General features: G+C 44.9%; 1 protein-coding gene across 1 annotated transcript in view; it reads left to right on the top strand.

Moving 5' to 3' along the window:
* Positions 1 to 18863, top strand: part of lmx1al (LIM homeobox transcription factor 1, alpha-like) — a gene marked incomplete at its 3' end in the record, with an annotated part of 29678 nt that extends 10815 nt beyond the window's left edge. The window contains exons 4-9 of the mRNA XM_079520389.1: positions 14789 to 15021; positions 15901 to 16064; positions 16571 to 16648; positions 16884 to 17004; positions 18412 to 18564; positions 18703 to 18863. Of these exons, the coding sequence (XP_079376515.1) occupies positions 14789 to 15021; positions 15901 to 16064; positions 16571 to 16648; positions 16884 to 17004; positions 18412 to 18564; positions 18703 to 18863 (910 nt within the window). The remainder of the gene's footprint in view (positions 1 to 14788; positions 15022 to 15900; positions 16065 to 16570; positions 16649 to 16883; positions 17005 to 18411; positions 18565 to 18702) is intronic.
* Between the last annotated feature and the right edge of the window lie 4228 nt (positions 18864 to 23091).

Here is a 23091-nt window from a genome sequence, read left to right as displayed (position 1 = left end):
AAGTACTCATTATGCAGAACACACCGTTTCAAGTTTTCAAATGTATAAAAATCATTTGGAAAATAGCCGATCTACAAGCTCACAATGCAGAAGAATAAGAAGTGGTTAATGTATTATTTTTTGTAATTTATTTTTTATAATTCAAAAATGTATTTTCAAATGTTTTTCAAAATCATACATATATTCATATGATGTTATTTTGATAATTTCTTCATTCCATTCTTTAAGCCCAGGTGTTCTGGGGACCTTCCAATGACGCAACAGTATTCTGGCAGCGGTAACAAGTCCAACCTTTATAATAGTGAAATAATTTTTAGATATGCCAGGGACAGCAGTTCTGTCCCCTAATAGACAGAGCCGCGGATCTCTGGGCAGTGTCAATCCCACCCATTTCTCAAGGAATTCCAGTACCCTACACCAGAAAGGGTATACTATGCGACAGTCCCAAATCATATGCATATATGTGCCAATTTCTTCTTTGCATTTCCAACATGTGTTATTATCCGCGATTCCTCTTTTTGTAATTTTAATCAAAATCTACAAAGTAACTACGGTATACATTTTTCAAATAAATGTAGTTGAGTAAAAGTACAATATTTAGATCCGAGATGTATAGTGGAGTAGAGGTAAAAGTATTTGAAATTGGAAATACAAAATTGTACTTGAGTACAGCACTTAGTTACTTTCCACCACTGGTCAGAGTTGACAGTAGCCAGGCTCTATGGTCAGAGTTGAAGGTAGCCAGGCTCTATGGTCAGAGTTGAAGGTAGCCAGGCTCTATGGTCAGAATTGAAGGTAGCCAGGCTCTATGGTCAGAGTTGAAGGTAGCCAGGCTCTATGGTCAGAGTTGAAGGTAGCCAGGCTCTATGGTCAGAGTTGAAGGTAGCCAGGCTCTATGGTCAGAGTTGAAGGTAGCCAGGCTCTATGGTCAGAGTTGAAGGTACCCAGGCTCTATGGTCAGAGTTGAAGGTAGCCAGGCTCTATGGTCAGAGTTGACGGTAGCCGGGCTCTATGGTCAGAGTTGAAGGTAGCCAGGCTCTATGGTCAGAGTTGACGGTAGCCAGGCTCTATGGTCAGAGTTGAAGGTAGCCAGGCTCTATGGTCAGAGTTGACAGTAGCCAGGCTCTATGGTCAGAGTTGAAGGTAGCCGGGCTCTATGGTCAGAGTTGAAGGTAGCCATGCAGGCTCTATGGTCAGAGTCGAAGGTAGCCGGGCTCTATGGTCAGAGTTGACGGTAGCCGGGCTCTATGGTCAGAGTTGAAGGTAGCCGGGCTCTATGGTCAGAGTTGAAGGTAGCCGGGCTCTATGGTCAGAGTTGAAGGTAGCCGGGCTCTATGGTCAGAGTTGACAGTAGCCGGGCTCTATGGTCAGAGTTGACAGTAGCCAGGCTCTATGGTCAGAGTTGAAGGTAGCCAGGCTCTATGGTCAGAGTTGAAGGTAGCCAGGCTCTATGGTCAGAGTTGAAGGTAGCCGGGCTCTATGGTCAGAGTTGAAGGTAGCCAGGCTCTATGGTCAGAGTTGAAGGTAGCCAGGCTCTATGGTCAGAGTTGAAGGTAGCCAGGCTCTATGGTCAGAGTTGACAGTAGCCGGGCTCTATGGTCAGAGTTGAAGGTAGCCATGCAGGCTCTATGGTCAGAGTTGACAGTAGCCGGGCTCTATGGTCAGAGTTGAAGGTAGCCAGGCTCTATGGTCAGAGTTGAAGGTAGCCAGGCTCTATGGTCAGAGTTGACGGTAGCCAGGCTCTATGGTCAGAGTTGAAGGTAGCCGGGCTCTATGGTCAGAGTTGACGGTAGCCAGGCTCTATGGTTAGAGTTGACGGTAGCCGGGCTCTATGGTCAGAGTTGAAGGTAGCCGGGCTCTATGGTCAGAGTTGAAGGTAGCCAGGCTCTATGGTCAGAGTTGACGGTAGCCGGGCTCTATGGTCAGAGTTGAAGGTAGCCAGGCTCTATGGTCAGAGTTGACGGTAGCCATGCAGGCTCTATGGTCAGAGTTGACGGTAGCCATGCAGGCTCTATGGTCAGAGTTGACGGTAGCCATGCAGGCTCTATGGTCAGAGTTGAAGGTAGCCAGGCTCTATGGTCAGAGTTGACGGTAGCCAGGCTCTATGGTCAGAGTTGAAGGTAGCCAGGCTCTATGGTCAGAGTTGAAGGTAGCCAGGCTCTATGGTCAGAGTTGAAGGTAGCCAGGCTCTATGGTCAGAGTTGAAGGTAGCCAGGCTCTATGGTCAGAGTTGAAGGTAGCCAGGCTCTATGGTCAGAGTTGAAGGTAGCCAGGCTCTATGGTCAGAGTTGACAGTAGCCAGGCTCTATGGTCAGAGTTGACGGTAGCCAGGCTCTATGGTCAGAGTTGACGGTAGCCATGCAGGCTCTATGGTCAGAGTTGAAGGTAGCCGGGCTCTATGGTTAGAGTTGACGGTAGCCGGGCTCTATGGTCAGAGTTGAAGGTAGCCGGGCTCTATGGTCAGAGTTGAAGGTAGCCAGGCTTTATGGTCAGAGTCGAAGGTAGCCAGGCTCTATGGTCAGAGTCGAAGGTAGCCAGGCTCTATGGTCAGAGTTGAAGGTAGCCAGGCTCTATGGTCAGAGTCGAAGGTAGCCAGGCTCTATGGTCAGAGTCGAAGGTAGCCATGCAGGCTCTATGGTCAAAGCAAAGCAAAGCAAAGTTCTTTGTTTACCCAGGGAAGTGGACTAAGCTCGAGATGCTTGTTTACAGCCACACCCTGCTCATAGAACATTTCATGGTAGGGGTTCAATGCCTTGCTCAAGGGCACTTCAGCGGTGGTAATTTTAACGTGCCGGTCCGGGGATTCGAACTGGCGACCTTCCGGTATCAAGACCGCTCCGCAAACCGTTCGGCCACCGCTGCCACAAGAGTTGTCAGAGTTGAAGGTAGCCAGGCTCTATGGTCAGAGTTGACGGTAGCCGGGCTCTATGGTCAGAGTTGACGGTAGCCGGGCTCTATGGTCAGAGTTGACGGTAGCCGGGCTCTATGGTCAGAGTTGACGGTAGCCGGGCTCTATGGTCAGAGTCGACGGTAGCCGGGCTCTATGGTCAGAGTCGACGGTAGTCGGGCTCTATGGTCAGAGTCGACGGTAGCCGGGCTCTATGGTCAGAGTCGACGGTAGCCGGGCTCTATGGTCAGAGTCGACGGTAGCCGGGCTCTATGGTCAGAGTTGACGGTAGCCGGGCTCTATGGTCAGAGTTGACGGTAGCCGGGCTCTATGGTCAGAGTCGACGGTAGCCGGGCTCTATGGTCAGAGTTGACGGTAGCCGGGCTCTATGGTCAGAGTTGACGGTAGCCGGGCTCTATGGTCAGAGTTGACGGTAGCCAGGCTCTATGGTCAGAGTTGACGGTAGCCAGGCTCTATGGTCAGAGTTGACGGTAGCCGGGCTCTATGGTCAGAGTTGACGGTAGCCATGCTCTATGGTCAGAGTTGACGGTAGCCGGGCTCTATGGTCAGAGTTGACGGTAGCCAGGCTCTATGGTCAGAGTTGAAGGTAGCCAGGCTCTATGGTCAGAGTTGACGGTAGCCGGGCTCTATGGTCAGACTTGAAGGTAGCCAGGCTCTATGGTCAGAGTTGACGGTAGCCGGGCTCTATGGTCAGAGTTGACGGTAGCCAGGCTCTATGGTCAGAGTTGACGGTAGCCAGGCTCTATGGTCAGAGTTGACGGTAGCCGGGCTCTATGGTCAGAGTTGACGGTAGCCGGGCTCTATGGTCAGAGTTGACGGTAGCCGGGCTCTATGGTCAGAGTGGGGCTCTATGGGGGTCGGCGGGCTTCTTCTCATAAGCCTCCATGCAGACCACCTCTAAACTGTGTGAGTCATGCAGGTCACTGAGTGGATGTTTTCCAAACCCCTGCTTTAATGCATCACTCTGTGGGATGAAGGGCGCTGAGGCCATGTCTGGCTTTACAACCCTTATGTCTCTACAGAGAAAGACCCCCACAGTCACAGCACAGAGTCACTTTTGCTTACCTAACTGCTCTGTTCTGTGTGTCAGTGTATGTGCGTGTGTGCGTGCATGCCTGTGTGTGTGTGTAAAGTCAAAGGGCCAAGAGTTCTTTCTCTCAGGTTACGATGTGTGCGTGCGTGGGTGCGTGTGTGTGCTTGCGTGCGTGCATGCGTGCATCTGTGTGTTTGTTTGTGCTTGTATTACTATACTTGTGAGGGCCAATTGTATAATAGACTTTGAGGAATAGAGAGGACAATTTAACATGGTCCTCACGAGATAAATGATTGTTTTATGGTTAAAAGAGGTACACTTACAATTGAAAAGAGTCCAGTTGGGTTTGGGGTATTAAGGGATCATGTATTTACAAGTTAGGTTTATGTGTTAGGGTTAGGTAGATTTATACTTTGTCACTTACTGGCCCTGCGCATGCATTGCATACACAAAAATCACACCTGTCAACTGAGTGGTGCAACTCCGTGTGGGGGTCCCCAGAACTTCCATACCCACAGGAACGTGCCCAGGGTGCCGGCCCGGTTCCGGCAAGCCGCCCTGTATCTGAAACGGTTGAGAAATGACAGAGTTACCGTGTGGGGTCTACTGTACTGTACTGTACTGTACTGTACTGTACTGTACTGTACTGTACTGTACTGTACTGTACTGTACTGTACTGTCACGCCTGAAATAATTTAATGGATGCTAAAAACACTCAGCTTCCCATCATGCACTTGTGCACAGTGTGAAGCTCAACAGTGCCACTTTGTCACATACATACAGACATACAAAGGGACACACATTGCTGTTCCTTGGAGTGGCTGCACCACTCAAAAATAGCAGATCTCCTAGCTCAAAACCCGTCTCAACGCCCTGCAGCATGTTGCAGTGTGAGCTTGTAGATCAGTGTTTTTGGTGCGAGACATCGGTGTGCATGCTATAAGTATAACTCAGGCTTTAGGTGTATGATCAAAATGGCACAAAAAGGTACAAATTACGTGCAATTGATGTTAGGTGTAGGTGTTGTCCTCACAAGTATAGTAGTAACAAACACTGTGCGTGCGTGCGTGCGTGCGTGCGTGCGTGCGTACGTGCGTGCGTGCGTGCGTGCGACTGCGTGCGACTGCGTGCGACTGCGTCCGTGCGTGCGTGCGTGCGTGTGCGTGCATGTCAGACAGTCAGAGTGGTGCTGCTATAAAACACAGGGATTTAGGATAGAGATCACGTCTTCTTACCCCTCCTCAAGCTAGGCCCCCCTCCCCACCCTTCCTCACCCCACCTTTTCTCTCCCCCATTACCTCGTTCATCACTGTCTACTTTGTAATAATATTTCTCTATTCCAAACCTCATTTCCTTCTTGTTGAGATTGATAGCGGCGATGACACCAATCAGTTTATCTCTCTGTTTATCCCTCGTTTTCTCTTAATCGCACCCCCACTGTCCCCACCAAGCGGCTCTTTGTGTCTTGGGATGGGGGGGGGGTGCTGATGGTGTGGGCTGATTGGGGTACAGCGCTAATTACCTGTGGACCTGTTCTTGCGGTGATGACAGGCCTGACACTGGACTGCAGAGAAGCGCTATTTGGGAGAAGTCAAAGAGTTGATGAAGGAACAGGACAATAGGTCTTCATCGCCTACGTATAAAGCATTGATTAGCGTCACGTGGCTGAATGATGATGGGTTGCTTTTGATTGATTGATTGATTGATTGATTGATTGATTTAATGCTTTATTAGACAGAAATGCAAAACAGCATGGGCTACAGTCATACATACATTTAACATTGGGCTAAAAGAATAACACAAAAAGTCCTGGGGACTTGTTTCCTTTGTGGTCCTATGTATTCAATTAATCAACATAGCATAAATAATAACACCAAAATTCAATATCATCAACAAATATATTAAAACACTATATGTACAGACTAGAAAAAGGGGTAGAGGGGGGGTGGGGGAATTAATGCCATCACCTTTCTATGGGAGAAGTGGCCCCCTGCATGAAAGATGGATTTTCAGGCCTGTTTTGAAGGAAGCCAGTGATCCACATTTTTAAAGAGGCATTCCACACTTTGGTGGCAGTGCAGTAGAAAGAGAAGTTACCCTTGTTTGTTCTATTGGATGGTATCAGATCGTTGTCGCTCCCTCTAGTATTGTGGCTGTGGGTGTCGCTCACTTTTGTGTGAGATAATGACGGTAGTTAGATGTGAGCAGCTTGCAGTGCAGTGATCATTATGGACCTCATGCTTTATGCAGCGAGGCTGAACCACTGGACGTTTATTTATTTAGATGATTAAGAACGCTGTCTATGTGTTGAATCTAACCCAAGTTTAGGGAAAGTATACGGTTCCATAGTGCGTTTGTCTTGGCTGCTCAGCCTGAAAGTCTGCTGTCTGATGTCTGTAGGGAGTCTGCACAGTCACACAGGCACTGAGATACAGTATGCTCACAACGCCATATATATCCATATACTGAGAGGCTAGACATAATATTTTATAAATAATGTGGCTCTAAAACTTTTGAATGGTCTGGTCCCCTCTCAACCACAAATGACCTCCCCCTTTCACCAGATGATGTAGAGATGTGTTTCAAACTTATACTTTTGCCTTTACACGAAAAAAGCAGATCTGGAGCGTGCAAACTCACAATACAACCAACGTGTCATAGCGTAACTTGTTGTGAACTTCATTGCTGCACGACACCGGCAGACAACTGTAAATCACCCTTTTTCTGGACTGGAAATTAAAGAACCATAGCGATAGAGCTAGATCAAAGATATATATTCTTCTACTACGATGAAACAACAGAGAGAAGAAGAGATGGAGTTTTTATGATAGGAATGAGGGAACACAGGGGAAGCTTACTGGAGGGGGACTCGTGTATCGTTTGAAGAAAGGATGGATGAAGGAGAGGTGTCGGAGAGGGTTTTTTTGGGGGGGGGGGCAACATCAGGGAGGACGGTGTGAGGAGTGGTGTGTAACCCCCCAACACCAGGGAGGACGGTGTGAGGAGGACGGTGTGAGGAGTCGTGTGTAACCCCCCAACACCCCCCGGTAATATTGCCACAGTTTCTTCTTTTCTTTTTTTTGCATAATGTGTGATGAGTTCCCATCATCTTTCCACCCCCACAACAATTTCATTACAGACAGCTAATAAATGTTTCATGGCAGAACAAGCTGCGCGCCTTGCCTTTATTAAATCTGAGATAATAAAAGAAGAGCAACAAAAAAAGGGAGAGAGAGAGAGAGAGAGGGAGAGAATGGGGGCTGGACCAGAGAAGGAGAGATACGGAGAACAGTGTAGACATTCTCGAATAGGGTGGCTGTATCTCCTGTTTCTGGGGCAACGGGTCCCGCTGTCCCCCGCTACAACACCATCCCACCCCCCCTCTGTCCCCCGCTACAACACCATCCCACCCCCTCCCCGCTGTCCCCCGCTACTAGAACACCATCCACCCCCTCCCCGCCGCATCCCGCTCCGCCAGAGAGAGACAGGAAATGAGAAACGGGCAGACAGGATATTGCGTTCTGGTGGCCTGGGGATTAACTGTTTTATCTAAACTAACACACACACACACACGCACGCACGCGCGTGCAGCCGCGCACATACACGCACACACTCGTGCATGCATGCGCGTGCGTGCGTGCGTGCGTGCGTGCGTGCGTGCGTGCGTGCGTGCGTGGGTGCGTGCGTGCGTGCGTGGGTGAATACGCACGCACGCACGCACGCACGCACGCACGCACGCACACGTGCACACACACACACACACAAACACACACACACACTAGTACGCATACTCATCCATATCCCCACACATAGCATTCATTCTTCTTAGCATCAGGTGTAAGTGACACACAGAATCACGCACGCGCTCATACGCACACGCGCGCGCACACACACACACACACACACACACACACACACACACACACACACACACACGTGTCATGCCGTTTTTTTGTTGATACTTTACACAGGTATATTGCATGTGATCTTGTAATATCATATGCTGTCACAAAAGAGGGCTGGAGTCTCCCGGCCCTGATCCCATGTAGAGCTGCTCTCAGAACCTTTTTACAATACGAGCCGTGCCAAGTAACTGTATAACTGTGAGAATCAGCATCCTTACAGTGTCTTCTCCAGCCAGAACTAGGGATGGGACCATAGAAAATGACATGTCAAGATTATTGTGGCTAAAATGATGATGATTGTGATTAACGATATTATCGCGATAACCAAAATGTGCTTAAAACATGACTCTTTTTCTATTTTTTTATTATTGTACTTTTGTCAACCACTTGAACCCCCAGCATCCCTGTTCAGGGCGGAACGTTCGCCAAAAACAGCAGATCTACAAGCTCACAGCGTGTTGCGTTGCACTGCGTTGTGAGCTTGTAGATCTGCTATTTGTGACGAATGTGTGCTGAAATAAAAAATGTACCCGAGGGGGCTTTGGAATAGCGCCGCTGGAGTTACATACAGCAAGACATAACACAAAGACACTTGGAATGGGGAAATAGAGGGAAAATGGAATTGGTAGGGTGTTTTTGTATATAACTTTGTAATGCTACTGACAAATATCAAATGTCCGATTCCAGTGTTTTCCCAATGTTTTTTTATATTTAAATTAAATATATGTTTAGGACCATGCCATGCTGTGATCTACCTGCACAGCCTTTGTGATCTACTGGTAGATCGCAATCTACCTTTTGGGCACCCCTGCGGCCTAGCGTATGACGGAAGACAGTTTCACGATAAATTACTATCTCTGCGATACAATTATTGTGAGCGTTTTATCACGATAAACGATAATAAGGATCATCGTCCCATTCCCAGCCATAATCGGACCATTATGGTCACTAATAATGTGAGTCTATATATACCAGTACTGTACATATTTTCTATTTTCTATATTAAATCAAGATGATAGAGATTATATAACTAAATCAACAATGACAGTTGTGTCTGGTTTCACAGCCATTGTTGGAGATTACGATTGGTAGGAAGAAGACTGTTTGTGATAATCAGATGATGATGCATGAATGGGCAGGGTCCACATTCACCCATAGATAAACAAATGACAACATCTGTCAGCAATTTATTGATGTTTTATTGATGTTTGTCACCATGCACCTTATCAGTGTTTATATATACTGTTCACATAAGTGTGCAATTGTGCGTGTGACTGTATATACACCTGTGCGTGTGCGTGTGTGCTCGCGTGCGCGTGTGCACTCACGCGTACGCGCGCGTGTGTGTGTGTAGTGGCAAGGGTAGCACGTATCGTGGGGAATGCTGGGAGATTTTAATAACACAGAAGCAGTGCAGTGAGATTTAATAAAAGGAGATGATGTGATTACAGAACCCTGGCTCTGAGCCATTTTGCTTCACAGAGCAATATCCGCTGCAAGCACACACACACACACACACACACACACACATGCACGTGCGCGCGCCCCCCACATACACACACACACACACATGCACATGTGCGCGCCCCCCACATACACACACACACACACACACAGACACACAGACACGCACACACACTCAGCTAAGAAATGGATTCTAAACACAACGCAACTTAAAAGTAAGATTGTTACATACCATTTGTACTTTTCGCATGCATTCCTGCTTGATAGATCATTTTGCGCTTATAATGTCAGTGCAGTCGTAAGTACCCCTTCATTTTACCATACTTTTAGTGGCAATGTGAGCCACTATAGGTACTAGGTAGGTTCTCGGATTGAACCTATACCTATCACTATATATACATATGAACAAACACCTCACTATATTCCTATAGTCACAATACACTTGACATTGACAAACAGCACTCTATCCTAAACGTACACACAGAATGTTTCTGGTGGGTCTCCACATGACATTGTATGTTTATTTATTTTTTTGTCAAATCTGTTTTTATTAAGAACGTTAGATTACTAAATATTGTATAAGTCTATAGTATAATTCTTTTTCTTTCTTTGATGCAACAAAATCCAAAGGAGAGAAAACAAAGAGCGCTGCATGTGCTCCTGTCAAAATAGAGATGGGAGATTCCCAGAATAATTAGAACAGCATTGTATGTTTTAATGGACATTGGTCTGGATGATCCTGAATCTGCTCAGATCGGGTAGACGGTAGAGTAATCATTTCATCATGAAAGCAAATGGTGAAAATGTGCAGAGTGTGTGTGTGTGTGTGTGTGCGTGCGTGCGCGCGTGCGTGCGAGCGTGCGCGCGAGCGTGTACAGTATGTATACTGTACACACACATATAAAATATAAAAATGTGTACACACACACACACACACACACACGCACACAGCATAATATGCTGTGTGCGTCACGTGGCTCTGACCTAGGCCTATAACATATTATGTTATAGGCCTAGGTCAGAGCCACGTGGTCCTGTGACTTACTGTACATACGCAGACAATAAAGACTCTGTTCACCTGTTTGTGTCTTGGCTCAACAACATGTGCAGAGGAATGAGCGGACAATACTCACCAAATATTTGTACATCACTCACTTTACTTCCAAGCTTCTCCAACTTCAATCTTTTAATCTGGGGTCTCATACCCTGTGCCCCCCCATCACCACCACCACCACCACCACCATGTACTCTACCTAACAGATTCAATTGTGACTGAATCTGGCCATAGATCTGTACTGGTTGACACCGGTTTGAATGCTTTGACTCTGGAGTCTATGCACTCATGTTTCTCTCTTTGATATTTAGACCTGTTGGAACCTATACGTTGTTATACCTTTCAATCCGGGAGCTACCTCTGTGTCATTGGTTGTTGCTATACACATGTAGCCCTAGCATTTTTTACGTCAACCTGACAAGACATACAACAGGCCCGTTTTTATTAGCGACCTAGTCATGATTGATTGCCCCCTAAGCCAATGGGAGTCTGACCCCATGCATACTCTGAAACGCCACCTAAGTCAATGGGAGTCTGACCCCATACTCTGAAACTCCACCAGCCAATCGCGTGGTAGCGACCAAGTCATGATTGGCTGTCTCCTAAGCTATGACACGGAGCGTTTGATAACACCGGCTAATGTTATGAGCTTTACTTGAAGAGCAGGAAAAAATAAAAAAACGGAGACAGTGCTTGTTTCACCTGACAAATATATATAGCTATGTCATAATTTTTTTATTTGTTTTTGAAGGTTTTCAGAAAACTTAGGTCAGGTGTTTAAGGTTAGGTTAGGTTAGGTTTTAGGTCTGAATGGGTTAAAACCCTCTATACTTACGGTAGTAAACAACTAGGCTTGACTGGGGTTGGCTCTGTGCTTAAAACAGCCAGCCGACATGTTATGACCCGTTGTGAGCTTGTAGATCTGCTATTTTTGGCCAAGAACAGGGATGCTTGGTACAGATCATATCACTTCATGAAATTAATAGCCACCACAAGTAATGTCCATGTGAAGATGTCCTCGCAGACAACTTGGCAAACAAAACAAAACAAGAAAAATCCCCTTTTCCCAGGTGCCACCTCATGGTCTTATACATTAATTGAACTAACCTAGATTCATCTAGAATTGAATGAACCAACATTAACATTGAACATTAGCATGTTCAATGGCTCTGCCAATGTGCAATTTAAATGAGAATGTCCAAACACATTATTAGACAATGATTATTGACTACAATCCAATACAAAATATATAGTGGTTTAACTTCTAAAATATAAATATTGAATCATAAAGTAAGCCAACAGGAGGTTGTCTCTGAGTAGACTGTTTAAACTTGGCATTGTGGCCAAATTTACCTCTGTCGTGTGGCTTAGCTGCTCAGCAAATGGTTAAACCATTATGTCCATTGTGATTTATTGAGAGCTATATCCCCCGGCCAGTGTGAATGATACTTCTATTAGAAGGATTAGACTGATCTACTTACAGACCCCCCTCTGCGACAGTTGCCCCAAGTTACCTTCATTTGCCATGTTGAGTAAATTCTCACTGCGCTGTGCACACTCCGATTAAGGAAAGGGCTAGTCAAAAGCCAGTGTTATTAGTCTTCTTTCAAGAGCGTATACTGTTGTATGTTTTCACTCTGAGCAGAAATGAGTTTGTGATGCGAGTAGTAGTTGAGTCGAGGTATGCGGTTGTAACTATAGGCATGGAGGCGGAGCAGAGGACTGAAATGATGATCTTTTGTTGGCACTAGTGGATGAAATGGGACATGTTATAAATTACTATGACCTTGTGTACAACTAAGCAAAAACTGATGAAAATGTGATGCTGTGCTTCCACAGAATATTATAAGCATGAAGGTGAAGTAGAATGCACAGGCCTATATACCAATACCATAACAGATTTGTTTGCCTACAGATTTTGTACTGCCTTTGCCTGTGTTTGTGTTATGATGTTAAGTTAGCGACACTGTCATTTGGGGAATTTGGGGAGCGTTTGGCAGATGGATTGATAGAGATTAGCCGTAGCAGCTGCGTTTGGGACAGAATCACAGATTAGGGGCTCTAATGTGCAGACCTGGCTCCTTCTCTGCTCTCCAGATTTGGGCAGCAACACCTTCCTATCACTCAGTCAGGGAGCATCAACACTTCTGTCCTCCGCCCCACCGCTCTCACCCCCTCCCCTGTTCTCCATCCCCTCTCTCTTTCTCTTCAGGGTTCGCTTATTATTTTCTGCACATTGTCCCACCTGCCAACTTAAGTATCTTTTGAATTTTACATCTATCCTCTGACTGTCTTCCAAATCGTCTGGTTGATGTGATATGTGATGCTCCAATAGACCAAAGCGTCCTCGATATCAATATGTACTCATGGCAGGTGTGTTGCAGATGTATTGTACTCCCACAGGTACGAGGATAGCATAGGGTATTGTTGCCCTGGGTAACCAGACAATATCTGTATAGGTATATGTGATTGTGTGTATGCTTACGTGACTTTATGTATGTATGTATGTGCGTTTGTGTGTGTGCGTTTGTGTGTGTGTGTGTGTGTGTGTGTGTGTGTGTGTGTGTTTGTGTGTGTGTGTGTGTGTGTGTGTGTGTGTGCATAAGAGAGAGGCGAGAGATTAACCCCATGCTATCCTCAATCCCTGGTTATGAGTTTACAGCGTCTGTCTGGCCATCGCACTGTTTAAACAACAATCTAATTAATCCTGTCTTTATTAGTTTCAGTGAACTGGGGAGGCGGGCTGGGAGGGCGTGAGGGAGAACTGGGAATGCTGGCAGAAAATGCCACGGAGGGAGGGGGAGGGAAGCAAGTGAGAGAACAGGGATTTGAGAGGAATTTAGTGGCAGTGTCTCTCCGGCCTACTGAATGGAAATGAGGATGTGAAAAGATGGCGAGGCGGGAGATAAATTTAAGGGCTATAACATCTCACAGGAGGAGAGATAAGAGGGACAAAGGGAGAAAGTGATCATGGGGGAGATGACCAATGGACCGTGGAAATTAGTCTGTTATGAAAGTGGAGAAAATGTGAAACTTTGTTCAACCTGCGCTTTAGTTCTCAAGGTTGGGGTCCGGAGACCCCCAGGGGTCCTGTGTGTGTGTGTGTGTGTGTGGGGGGGGGGGGGTTATTATATTAGTTAATCATCATTCAAAATCTGTTTTTCCACTTAAAAAATTTGACAGTATATACATTGGCTATTTGAAAATAGCTGATCTACGAACAAACTGTGAGCTTGGAAATCTGCTATTTTCAAAGAAATCTTCAAGAAATGTGAAGAATTTTGAATACTTTTGAAACATTTTAACAATACAAATCTTGTATGGGGGGTCCCTGGCACAAAATATTTTCAGATGCGGCCAAATTCATATTACCACTGCTTTAGATCACCACATGCAAGTATTATGGGTGAACATGTCATGACCGGTAGCTCCTCCATCAATGGTTAACTACTGCCACCTGCTGTTGTTAGAGGGGATGAACATAAATAATTCCACAATACTGACAACTTGTAATTTGCAGTGTGTGTTGTGCGTGGATTTGGTGGTTTATATGACCTTGAATTAACTGGCTATATCCCCAACCATTCGACACAAGAGTAAATTAGTTAAAAAGTGCTTTCTCCATCTCTGCTGTGTTTTGTCACACACATCCAGTTTGTTGTTGATTTTGGCAGCAGATGTTGATTTAGTTGTAGTCATAGTCTTTTGAATACAATTCCATTTAGTTTTTAGTATTTTGGTGGCGTTCAAATGCTTGATTTATACTCAGCTGTGTGCCAAAAATAGCAGATCGGCTATTTCCGGAGAGTGACACCTGCATACAACCAACCAGGCATAAGATTATTTGTCTTAGTTCTTTTTTTTTTTAATATAATTTTTATCCCACGATTTTGTACCCCATTTTTCACCCCTGTGTCAATTATCTAATGTGATCCTGGGATCTACACACCCTCTGCCAACCTAGTCCCCATATATGGGGGACATGGGGAGAGCAACGGACTTGAACTCATGCTTCCTTCATGCCTGAGTGTCCAAGTTGCTCCTTTACACCTGACAGGGGGGAGTTTCCCTGGTTACTGCATGTTTTTTGTGAGGGTACCTACCCTAGGGGACACGGGGAGAACATGCCTCTATGGTATGGGCACTGATGACGCGGAGGAGGAAACACGCCGCCAGCGCCCACAGCGTCCCGAGCGGGAATCGATTGTCTTAGTTCTACTGTATTAGTTCTCCACTAGTCCCACCCTAACATTGTAGCCTAGTTTTTATTTGTTAACAAAATTGTCAGGATATTTAGTGTCTAGTTTTAGTCATCGTAGCTTAGTTTTCATTTAGTTCTTATTTCGTTTTCGTCATTGAAAAAAGGTAGCCGGCAAAGTTTTAATCAAAGAAATTAACACTCCTGTGTGTGCATCCGTCCGCAGGCTGTTTGTGAGGAAGTGCAGTGCGTGCCTACAGGTGATCGGGCGCTCAGAGCTGATCATGCGTGTGCTGGGGCAGGTGTACCACCTGGGCTGCTTCAGCTGCTGCGAGTGCGAGCGCCGCCTGCAGAGAGGCGACGAGTTTGTGCTGAAGGAGGGCCAGCTGCTGTGCCGCGTCGACTACGAGAAGGAGAGGGAGATGCTGGCCGCCATCAGTCCCACGCCGACTGATTCAGGTAACGCTGCGGTGGTCCTTGTTGAGGGAGTTCCAATGCAGGTTGTCCCCAGCTAAATGATGGAGAGTTAGTAACCAAATGGACGCTTATAGATCTTTAACTCTCGAGAGTGTAAAATTAAACCAGGTTTCATTTTATGCTATTAAGATGTCTACACAATTCGGGCTGTATAGAAGAATTGTTATTTGGATCAACGTTTGCCTGTTATCTCTCCTATGGTACCACATCAATAAAGCATGGAATTGTGGTCAAAGTCTGATCCAACGCTGATATATAATATTCTAAGTCTTGGGTCTAAGAGACTCTTCAAATGGTGTATGGTCTGACTCAAATGCCAAATAAATAATAGACCTTGACATGAATACGGTTGAAACCCACTGAAGTAACAGACAGGTCCAAGCCCAGTTTAAGTTAATTTATGATAGTTGTACTTGCCCTGCTGAACCTCTGAGTATTTTCCAGGGTATATGGACACACACAACATGCCTGCTATTCGGTTTCACACATTCCCTCCTCCGGGAATCCCAATATGGACTAAATTGTTCTGCTGTTGGCAGCAGAGCAGCTTCACTGGAGTTCTTAAGTACATCGCTCCAGGGCAACTTAACCACTTTTAAATGCCATACATGGTTGACCAGAGTCCCTCAGGGCTCTATGCTAGAAACCTTTCTGTTTTCCCTCTACATTAAATATCTTCACTGAAAATAGAACATAGATCTGCTATATATTCTAGAGGACGTTTCCCCAAGAATACAGATGCTGTAGTTTAAGTGTTTAATCCTCAATGTTTCCACTTTATCTGCCTAGATTTCCTCAGCCTGGGAATTTAAAATGTGACCGTCCTGAATGTGATATTATTTATGTGTCCGTTTCACTCAGTTAAAAGTGAGGATGAGGATGGTGGAGGGGGCTCTGGAGGTGGGAAGGGTGGTGAAGAAGGGAAGGAGCACAAGCGTTCCAAAAGACCACGGACCATCTTGACCACCCAACAACGGCGTGCTTTCAAGGCATCCTTTGAAGTGTCCTCTAAGCCGTGCCGGAAGGTGAGCAAGGCCAGCATCTTTTTCTACTCTTCATAGGCTGTAGGGCAGGCTTCCTACACCTTTCAGTTTGAGCCCCAAAAGAGAACTTTGGCATCTCCCCGTGACTTAAACTTACTAAAATACATGATGAATTCATCGCCAATGTCCTATTTTGACAGTGAAAATAGCCAATCTACAAGCTCACAATGAGTTGCATCACAATCAGGGATGTCCCAATCACGTTTTTTGCTCCCGATCCGATTCCAATCATTTGATTTTAAGTATCTGCCGATACTGATTTTTATCCGATCCGATATTTATGTTTACAGACCACTTATGCCATATCACAATAGTATAATATTTTCTTTAAAGTTTTGAAATAAATGTAAAATAAAAAATATGTAATCAATAAATACAATTCATACTAAAGGTTATCAAACTGGATATTTACTGATCCATACAATCAGTTCTTGTAGGAACCACTGCTGTAGGTTATTACCATCAAGTCGTTTGTCTTTCAACTGCAGGTGAGAGAGACACTGGCCGCAGAGACGGGGCTGACGGTGCGAGTCGTGCAGGTGTGGTTTCAAAACCAGAGAGCAAAGGTTAGATGCACTACATATTCCTAGAGATCATAGTATTATTATTATAGTTACAAAGTTCTTCACAGTCAAACACATACAATTATTCAATTGTAAACATGAAACACAATGAATATAACACACAACGTGTAATAAAGCAATAGGACACAATCAGAGCATCACTTCATTAAAAGCTAGGCTACAACAATGGATTTTGGGAAGTGATTTTAAAAGAAAAACTAACATGTGCTTATGTCAGATGAAGAAGATAGCTCGCCGGCAGCAGCAACAGCAGCAGCAACAGCAGGAACAAGAGCAGCTGGGAGGGGCCAGGAGGGGCCCCAGCAGAGGGGGCCGACAGAGCAATGACGACAGTGAGGGTAAGAGAGACTAACTTTTTTTGCTTAAAAATAAATAAATAATAATTGACTATTTTTGTGTATAATGACTGAAATGCGGACACTGGGTTGAAAGTGGTTAAATCGTTTAAACGTATCCATAGTTCTGTTTTGACAATTAAAGAGTTGAGGCAGGTGGAAAAACCCAAGATATTGTATAATAATAAAAACAATAATAATAATAATAATAATTGAATCCCCTTTAGTTGTTTGGGAGTATGTATCACTACATTTCCACATACTGTAGTGAGAATTCGTATTCGTATTTACCTATAACTACTTGTATCAATAGCAGTCGGTGCTATTAACACAGCACCCAGGGAGTAGTTAAGTGTCTTGCTCAAGGACATTTCAACATATACAGTAGACGTGGGGGGTGGGGCGGCACGGCGCTGGGGGCCTGAGGGGGCCGAGGTGGCCTCCCTGTACAGTCTTTAGTAGTGATGTGTGCACTGCAGCACTATGTAGTCTCTGTGGCGCAATTGGTTAGCGCGTTCGGCTGTTAACCGAAAGGATGGTGGTTCGAGCCCACCCAGGGACGGAGAATGCTTTTCAATTCAAAGGGGCTTTTCTGGTATAGGAAAACATACGTTTACTTTACATTGTCAAAGCAAGTGTGACAATGGTATACAGTACAGTATACAGTTGGAGGGGGACAGCATTGTGTAAACTGAGCTATGTCACAATGCATCATTGTATACATGTTATGCAGTTATATAGTATAACTATTTAGATTCAGATTTAAAATGCTTTTCAACTAGTATGAAAACAATGTGTGGAGAGGTGCTCTCCCTGTTCAGTCTTTGGTAGTGATGTGTGCAATGTAGTCTCTGTGGCGCAATTGGTTAGCGCGTTCGGCTGTTAACCGAAAGGATGGTGGTTCAAGCCCACCCAGGGACGGAGAATGCTTTTCAACTAGTATGAAACGTAATTTGTACTTTGGCTTTGGTGTTACACAATCAAGAACAACACTGTGTGCGTTTGCGTGCCCAGTGAATGAACGTGCGTGCGTTAATTCGGCCACCGCCAGCACGATTGTCGCTGCTCCCCGACTGGACGTGCTATTTTTGAGTTTCCTCCCACCGATTGGTTAAGACACTGTTGGCCGACCAAAAACACTAGCGGTGGTTCCTGTGTTGCATTACCTTGAAATCGGTGACCTATGATATACGGTTTCAACTGAAGTAAAAGCTGTACCTATTTGAAATAGTCTCGCACAGGGCCCGGCAGGCTGTGGGCCGTGGCGCCTTTCAACTACAATACATACTTACATACATACATGCGTACATACAGACTATTGATGTAGACGGCTTGGCCTATGGCCAGGCTGTGAAAAAGAGAGGTTGATATTGATGGTGTTTTTTACTTTTTTTGTGTCCATCCACACAGATGGTTCTAGTACTCATGGCATGGATGGGTTGCTGGGGTACCCCTCCCTGCCACGTCAGCAACTACTGGCCCTGGACCCTAATATATATGGAGGAGAGCCATTCCGACATGGGCTTACACCACCTCAGCTGACCAATGAGCTCCACCCTTATGGTAAGTGAAAGGATGGGGGGGGGGGGGGGGGGGGGGGGGAGTAGATTGCAGATGTTGCCATAACAGTTCTATTTCATATAATGTGTTTATTCCCGTGGTCTTCCCATTCAGACTCAACATACTCCGTTTTCCTCCCAGACTCAGAGACAGTTTTCCACGATCTGGACAGTGATGGGAGTCTCAGTCACCTCGGTGACTGTCTCTTGGCGACGGGAGAGGGTGGTCTCCTGCCAGGACGAGTTGTGGGAAACCCAATTGACCGCCTCTACTCCATGCAAAACTCCTACTTCACCTCCTGACCCCTATAAACTCTCACCCTCGCCCACCTTTCACCTCTCAGAGATGCAGCTAATGGAGTCTGTCCATCAACATGCCTGTCGGACCACTCTCCATGAAACAGCCTATACGCCGAAACACGATTCTGAGCTTTTAATCGCAAACCAAAACCATTATGGGTCAGGCATAGTAATAACACCAGTTAGCACTTCTTCAGATAAACATTAGATTGTCTGTAGGTTTTCATCAATATGAATCACATGCTGGAAATAAACACTGAAAATGTACAGGAAATGTAAAAAAAAAAAAAAAAAAAGAAAAGAAAAAAGAAAACCTAATTTTCTCCTGTGTAATAATTACTTGTTTAATAAACCGTAGGGTTTTACTGCACTTTTCCACTAAAAAGGACAAACAAAAGGTACTTAATCAAATAACATGTTGGCACAAGTTATAATTGTGTATGCTTTTGTACCTACTGTAATTTATTGGGGATAATGGGTTGGTGAGTGAATTAATGGAGCTATACTGTAGGTATACACTTTTGGAAGTCTTGACAGGGTTTTGAAGCAAGTCTAAATTAAATACGTAACTTTCACAAGTTGTTTTTGTAGAAGGTCTAGTAGTTATTTTATGTGAAGGACTGAAACTGTATATTATAGATCGGAGAAATAGTTTGCTCTCAGGTTAATGTCTATGTTTGTGTACCCTGAGCTGTAACTCAGGACACAGAGCCAGGTAGGATTGCAGTTTCTGTCATACTGTATATTATATAAGAAAGGTGTTTTGGGGTAACTCTTCAAGTAGAACAATTTACAGATACGATATTAGTAGTAGGTAATGCAATGAGGATTGAGGAAACAACATGGACCAAAAAACATTAAAATTTGTAAGCATTTAAGCCCAAACCACAACAAAGGGTCAAGGCGGTTAACGTTCGTCCCAGCGGTGTGATATGTCCTGTTGCACGTCGACCCAAGTCATTCAACTGGTTCAATTCAGTGGCCCAAACCACACCAAAGGGTCGCCATGCATCTACTTGCAACCGTTTGGTTGCAAGGAGTTGCATGGTATGGTTTGGGCTTTAGGCACCACCACAGGGTCATCTGAAGAGCCTTATACGGAAACAGGGTAGTAATGCCTGATTTATACCTGGTTGAGCACCGTGTCGTGCACCGAGTAGCAGATCGGAAAGCTCAGTACTTAATGCGTTGCTCGCTAGTGCTGTATAACTGCTGCTTTGGTTACATGATGCCTGTGCGCAACTAAGTTTAACTCCAGCTTAAGCAATCAGTGATTTCTGTTTTCTCTTTTATGTTTTAACTGTTGGTATTTACTAAAAAAAACAGGAGATAGAGAGCAATGGATACTATTAAAAAGTTAGGATGCTGGGTATGTACTGATGTGCTCTAATGTAAAATAAATGTGAATATATGACTGTGCTTACAGTTGATACCATTATTATAGATTTATGTCATAATTTCTCTTTATTCAAAACATCTCCTGGAAATTTATGTTGTTAGGTAGATATTTTGTACCTACTCCTGTGATAATCGACAAATATTTATAGTGTAGCATGATATTTGTGTGTCACAAAATAGGTCTGAAAATATAGCCTATAGACTCAAATTGTAGAATGTTATTTTACAGCACTGGGGTCAGACTTAGTTTCTGGAGCAGAATAGTTCAATTAGAATAGGATGTTTGTTTTGACATGAATTTTTTGTGTTTTTGTGAATGTAACTTATTTGTGTGGTATTAGGTCAGTACCTACTATCTGTTCTTTTTGTTTGGTGACTGACAGGTGATGTGCTTTGAATGTAATGTTGCCATATCTTCAATACAACCTGCCATTTCATCTTTGAAGTACATCTGCCTTATTTACTTGATGCACAGTAAAATCCTCAGTGTTAATTCACCCATACGTAACTATGGGTGTACACATGTAACCACGCCTATACCCACCCTATACACTTCATTGACCAGGTGGCAGGGTCCCCTTGGGCTCTATATGTACAGTAGGCTCACTTCTTTTCCCCCACACCAAATACACTTTATTTAGTTCCATTTGTTCACTGAAAATATCTGATCTGAGCTTTTAGATCTTCAATTATCTTCGAACGCTTGCCTATTTTCTCTGTATGTTTGCGAATTAGGGATACTTAGGTTGAAGGGGTTAAATGAAAACGGTGGACTTTACTGTGTATATATGGTGATGCATGGATCACCTTTACGCCAGGTGAAAACCAAACACATTACACTTGCGACGAAGAATCTTTTCCACTTGATTGCCCGCCCACAAACTTTGATAAGTGAACCAGAAAAGAATTGTTCTGCTTGGCAGTCAAAGGGCTCATAACTCAACATCCTCCCCGTCTGTCTCGGCGTTCCCACTGATTAGACGGGGACGACCCCCCCCTCCTTCCGCCTTCCTTCCCAGACTCCCTGTTCCTCCGTTGCTGGGTAGCCAGCAGAGATGTGTGGGAGAGAAATACATTCCAGCTTAATATTTAACTGTGACTCAGATGTAGGAAGCAGGAGGGTGGGAGTGAGGGACACACATGAGTAACAGAAAACAGAGGATTACCACTGCCAATGAGTAATGCGACTCTGATATCAATTTTTAATTATGTTGCGCCAGAAACCGCTCCAAACTACTCTCACACCAAAAACCTTACTTTTATTTTCACATGATTATACAGTACTTACGCACGCAACTCTTTGTGTTTTCAGATACATGAGTGTATTGGCAGCATTCACCAGTTATGAAAGGCATCAGTTACATGTTGAGAGAGAAATTACAGTAGTCCCAGCGACAAGTGGATGTGTCACTATTAATGGGTTTGTTCCTTGTCCTTGCAGAGGTCAAAAGTGTTACTGCACATAACTTGCTGTGACTGTGATGACATCCCTTGTGGAGCAGTCCATTAGTTCTGTTCTGAGGTAGACGGATAATTAACCACTGGATTCTAGGAGGGCTGAGGGACTGAGGTTGCAGCTGGGAAAAAAAGGACATGTAAAAGGTTACTGATGGTAAACAATGTCTATAAATGCAAAACATCTGTGTCTGTGTTGTCTCTGAGTCGTCGTCGTCCCCCCTCCATCCCCACATACACACATAAACAAACAATAAAGCAAACACATCCACTCTAGCCTGGCATGGCCAGACTAATGCCCAGGGATCTTAGGTTATTATTATTTTTTAGCAGCGGCAGATTCGTCCGGTTTCCAGGCTAGTACCAGGTGCCGAGCAGTCAGAGGTCAGAATCCACAAACAATAAAGTCTGCACACTGGATCATGCTCCAAAGTGTCAAATGTATTTGGTTTCCACTAATGGATGTGACGTTTCGAGCCTCACCGGCTCATAGGCGCCGGAGGCCGGATCATTTGGGTGTGAATGTCCCCGCACTATTTATTTTTCCCAACCGGCGCTGGTGGTCTCTCTAGCACTGTTCCGATTTTGTTGCGCAATCATCGTTTGTGTATTGGCTGCCGCTGCACCCGCTTCGACTGTTATCAATTAGTATGGGCATGCTCTGCCGACTGATAAAAAAAAACGACAGTAGCGAACATGCGTTAATATTAGGACCGCGCTGCGACATGCTTGCGGTTAAGTTTAGGGGAGGGTATATAGCCTACCCTATGTGCAGTAACTGCAGATGCTCTCTAGTCTCAACCGTCAATCTCGAATAGTGTCCCCCCACTTTTACGTCCCGATGGCGCCACTGCACCGGCTCTTCATCAGACCTCAGTATGGTGAGGCTTGAAACGTACACGTAGGAATTCTGTCGATCCGTGGTTGGCTAGAAATATCTATGAATCTACAATTCTCTGCATCTTTCTGTCTGTGTCCCTTTTATGCCCATGGAGATCCCTGACATCAGCAATATGACATATTGAAGACACTGGCCTTCAAGTACTGTGATAATCGGTACTGCACCAAGTACGCCGACAACAGGTATACTGGAAGGCCTGAAAAAAACCTACGCCTGATTTATTTGACGGTCCAAGCAAACGTACATGTCATGATCTGTGTCTTAGGCCAGTGGTTCTCAAGGTGGGGTCCAGGGACCCTCAGAATCCCTCGGGGTCATATTGTATCGGTGAAATGTCTACCGATATGTATATCGGTATTACATACTGATGTAACTCAGTCAGGGCTCCTCGTCTCTTGTTTGGAATGTCATTTGAAATACATCCTATTTTGTCTGGGCTAAACTGTGATGCCAATGGTGCTGGTAGTAGTGTAGTGT

The sequence above is a fragment of the Electrona antarctica genome (genome assembly GCF_951216825.1).
Source record: "Electrona antarctica genome assembly, chromosome: 14".
Lineage (NCBI taxonomy): Eukaryota > Metazoa > Chordata > Actinopteri > Myctophiformes > Myctophidae > Electrona > Electrona antarctica.
This window is presented reverse-complemented; position numbering and strand designations above follow the sequence as displayed.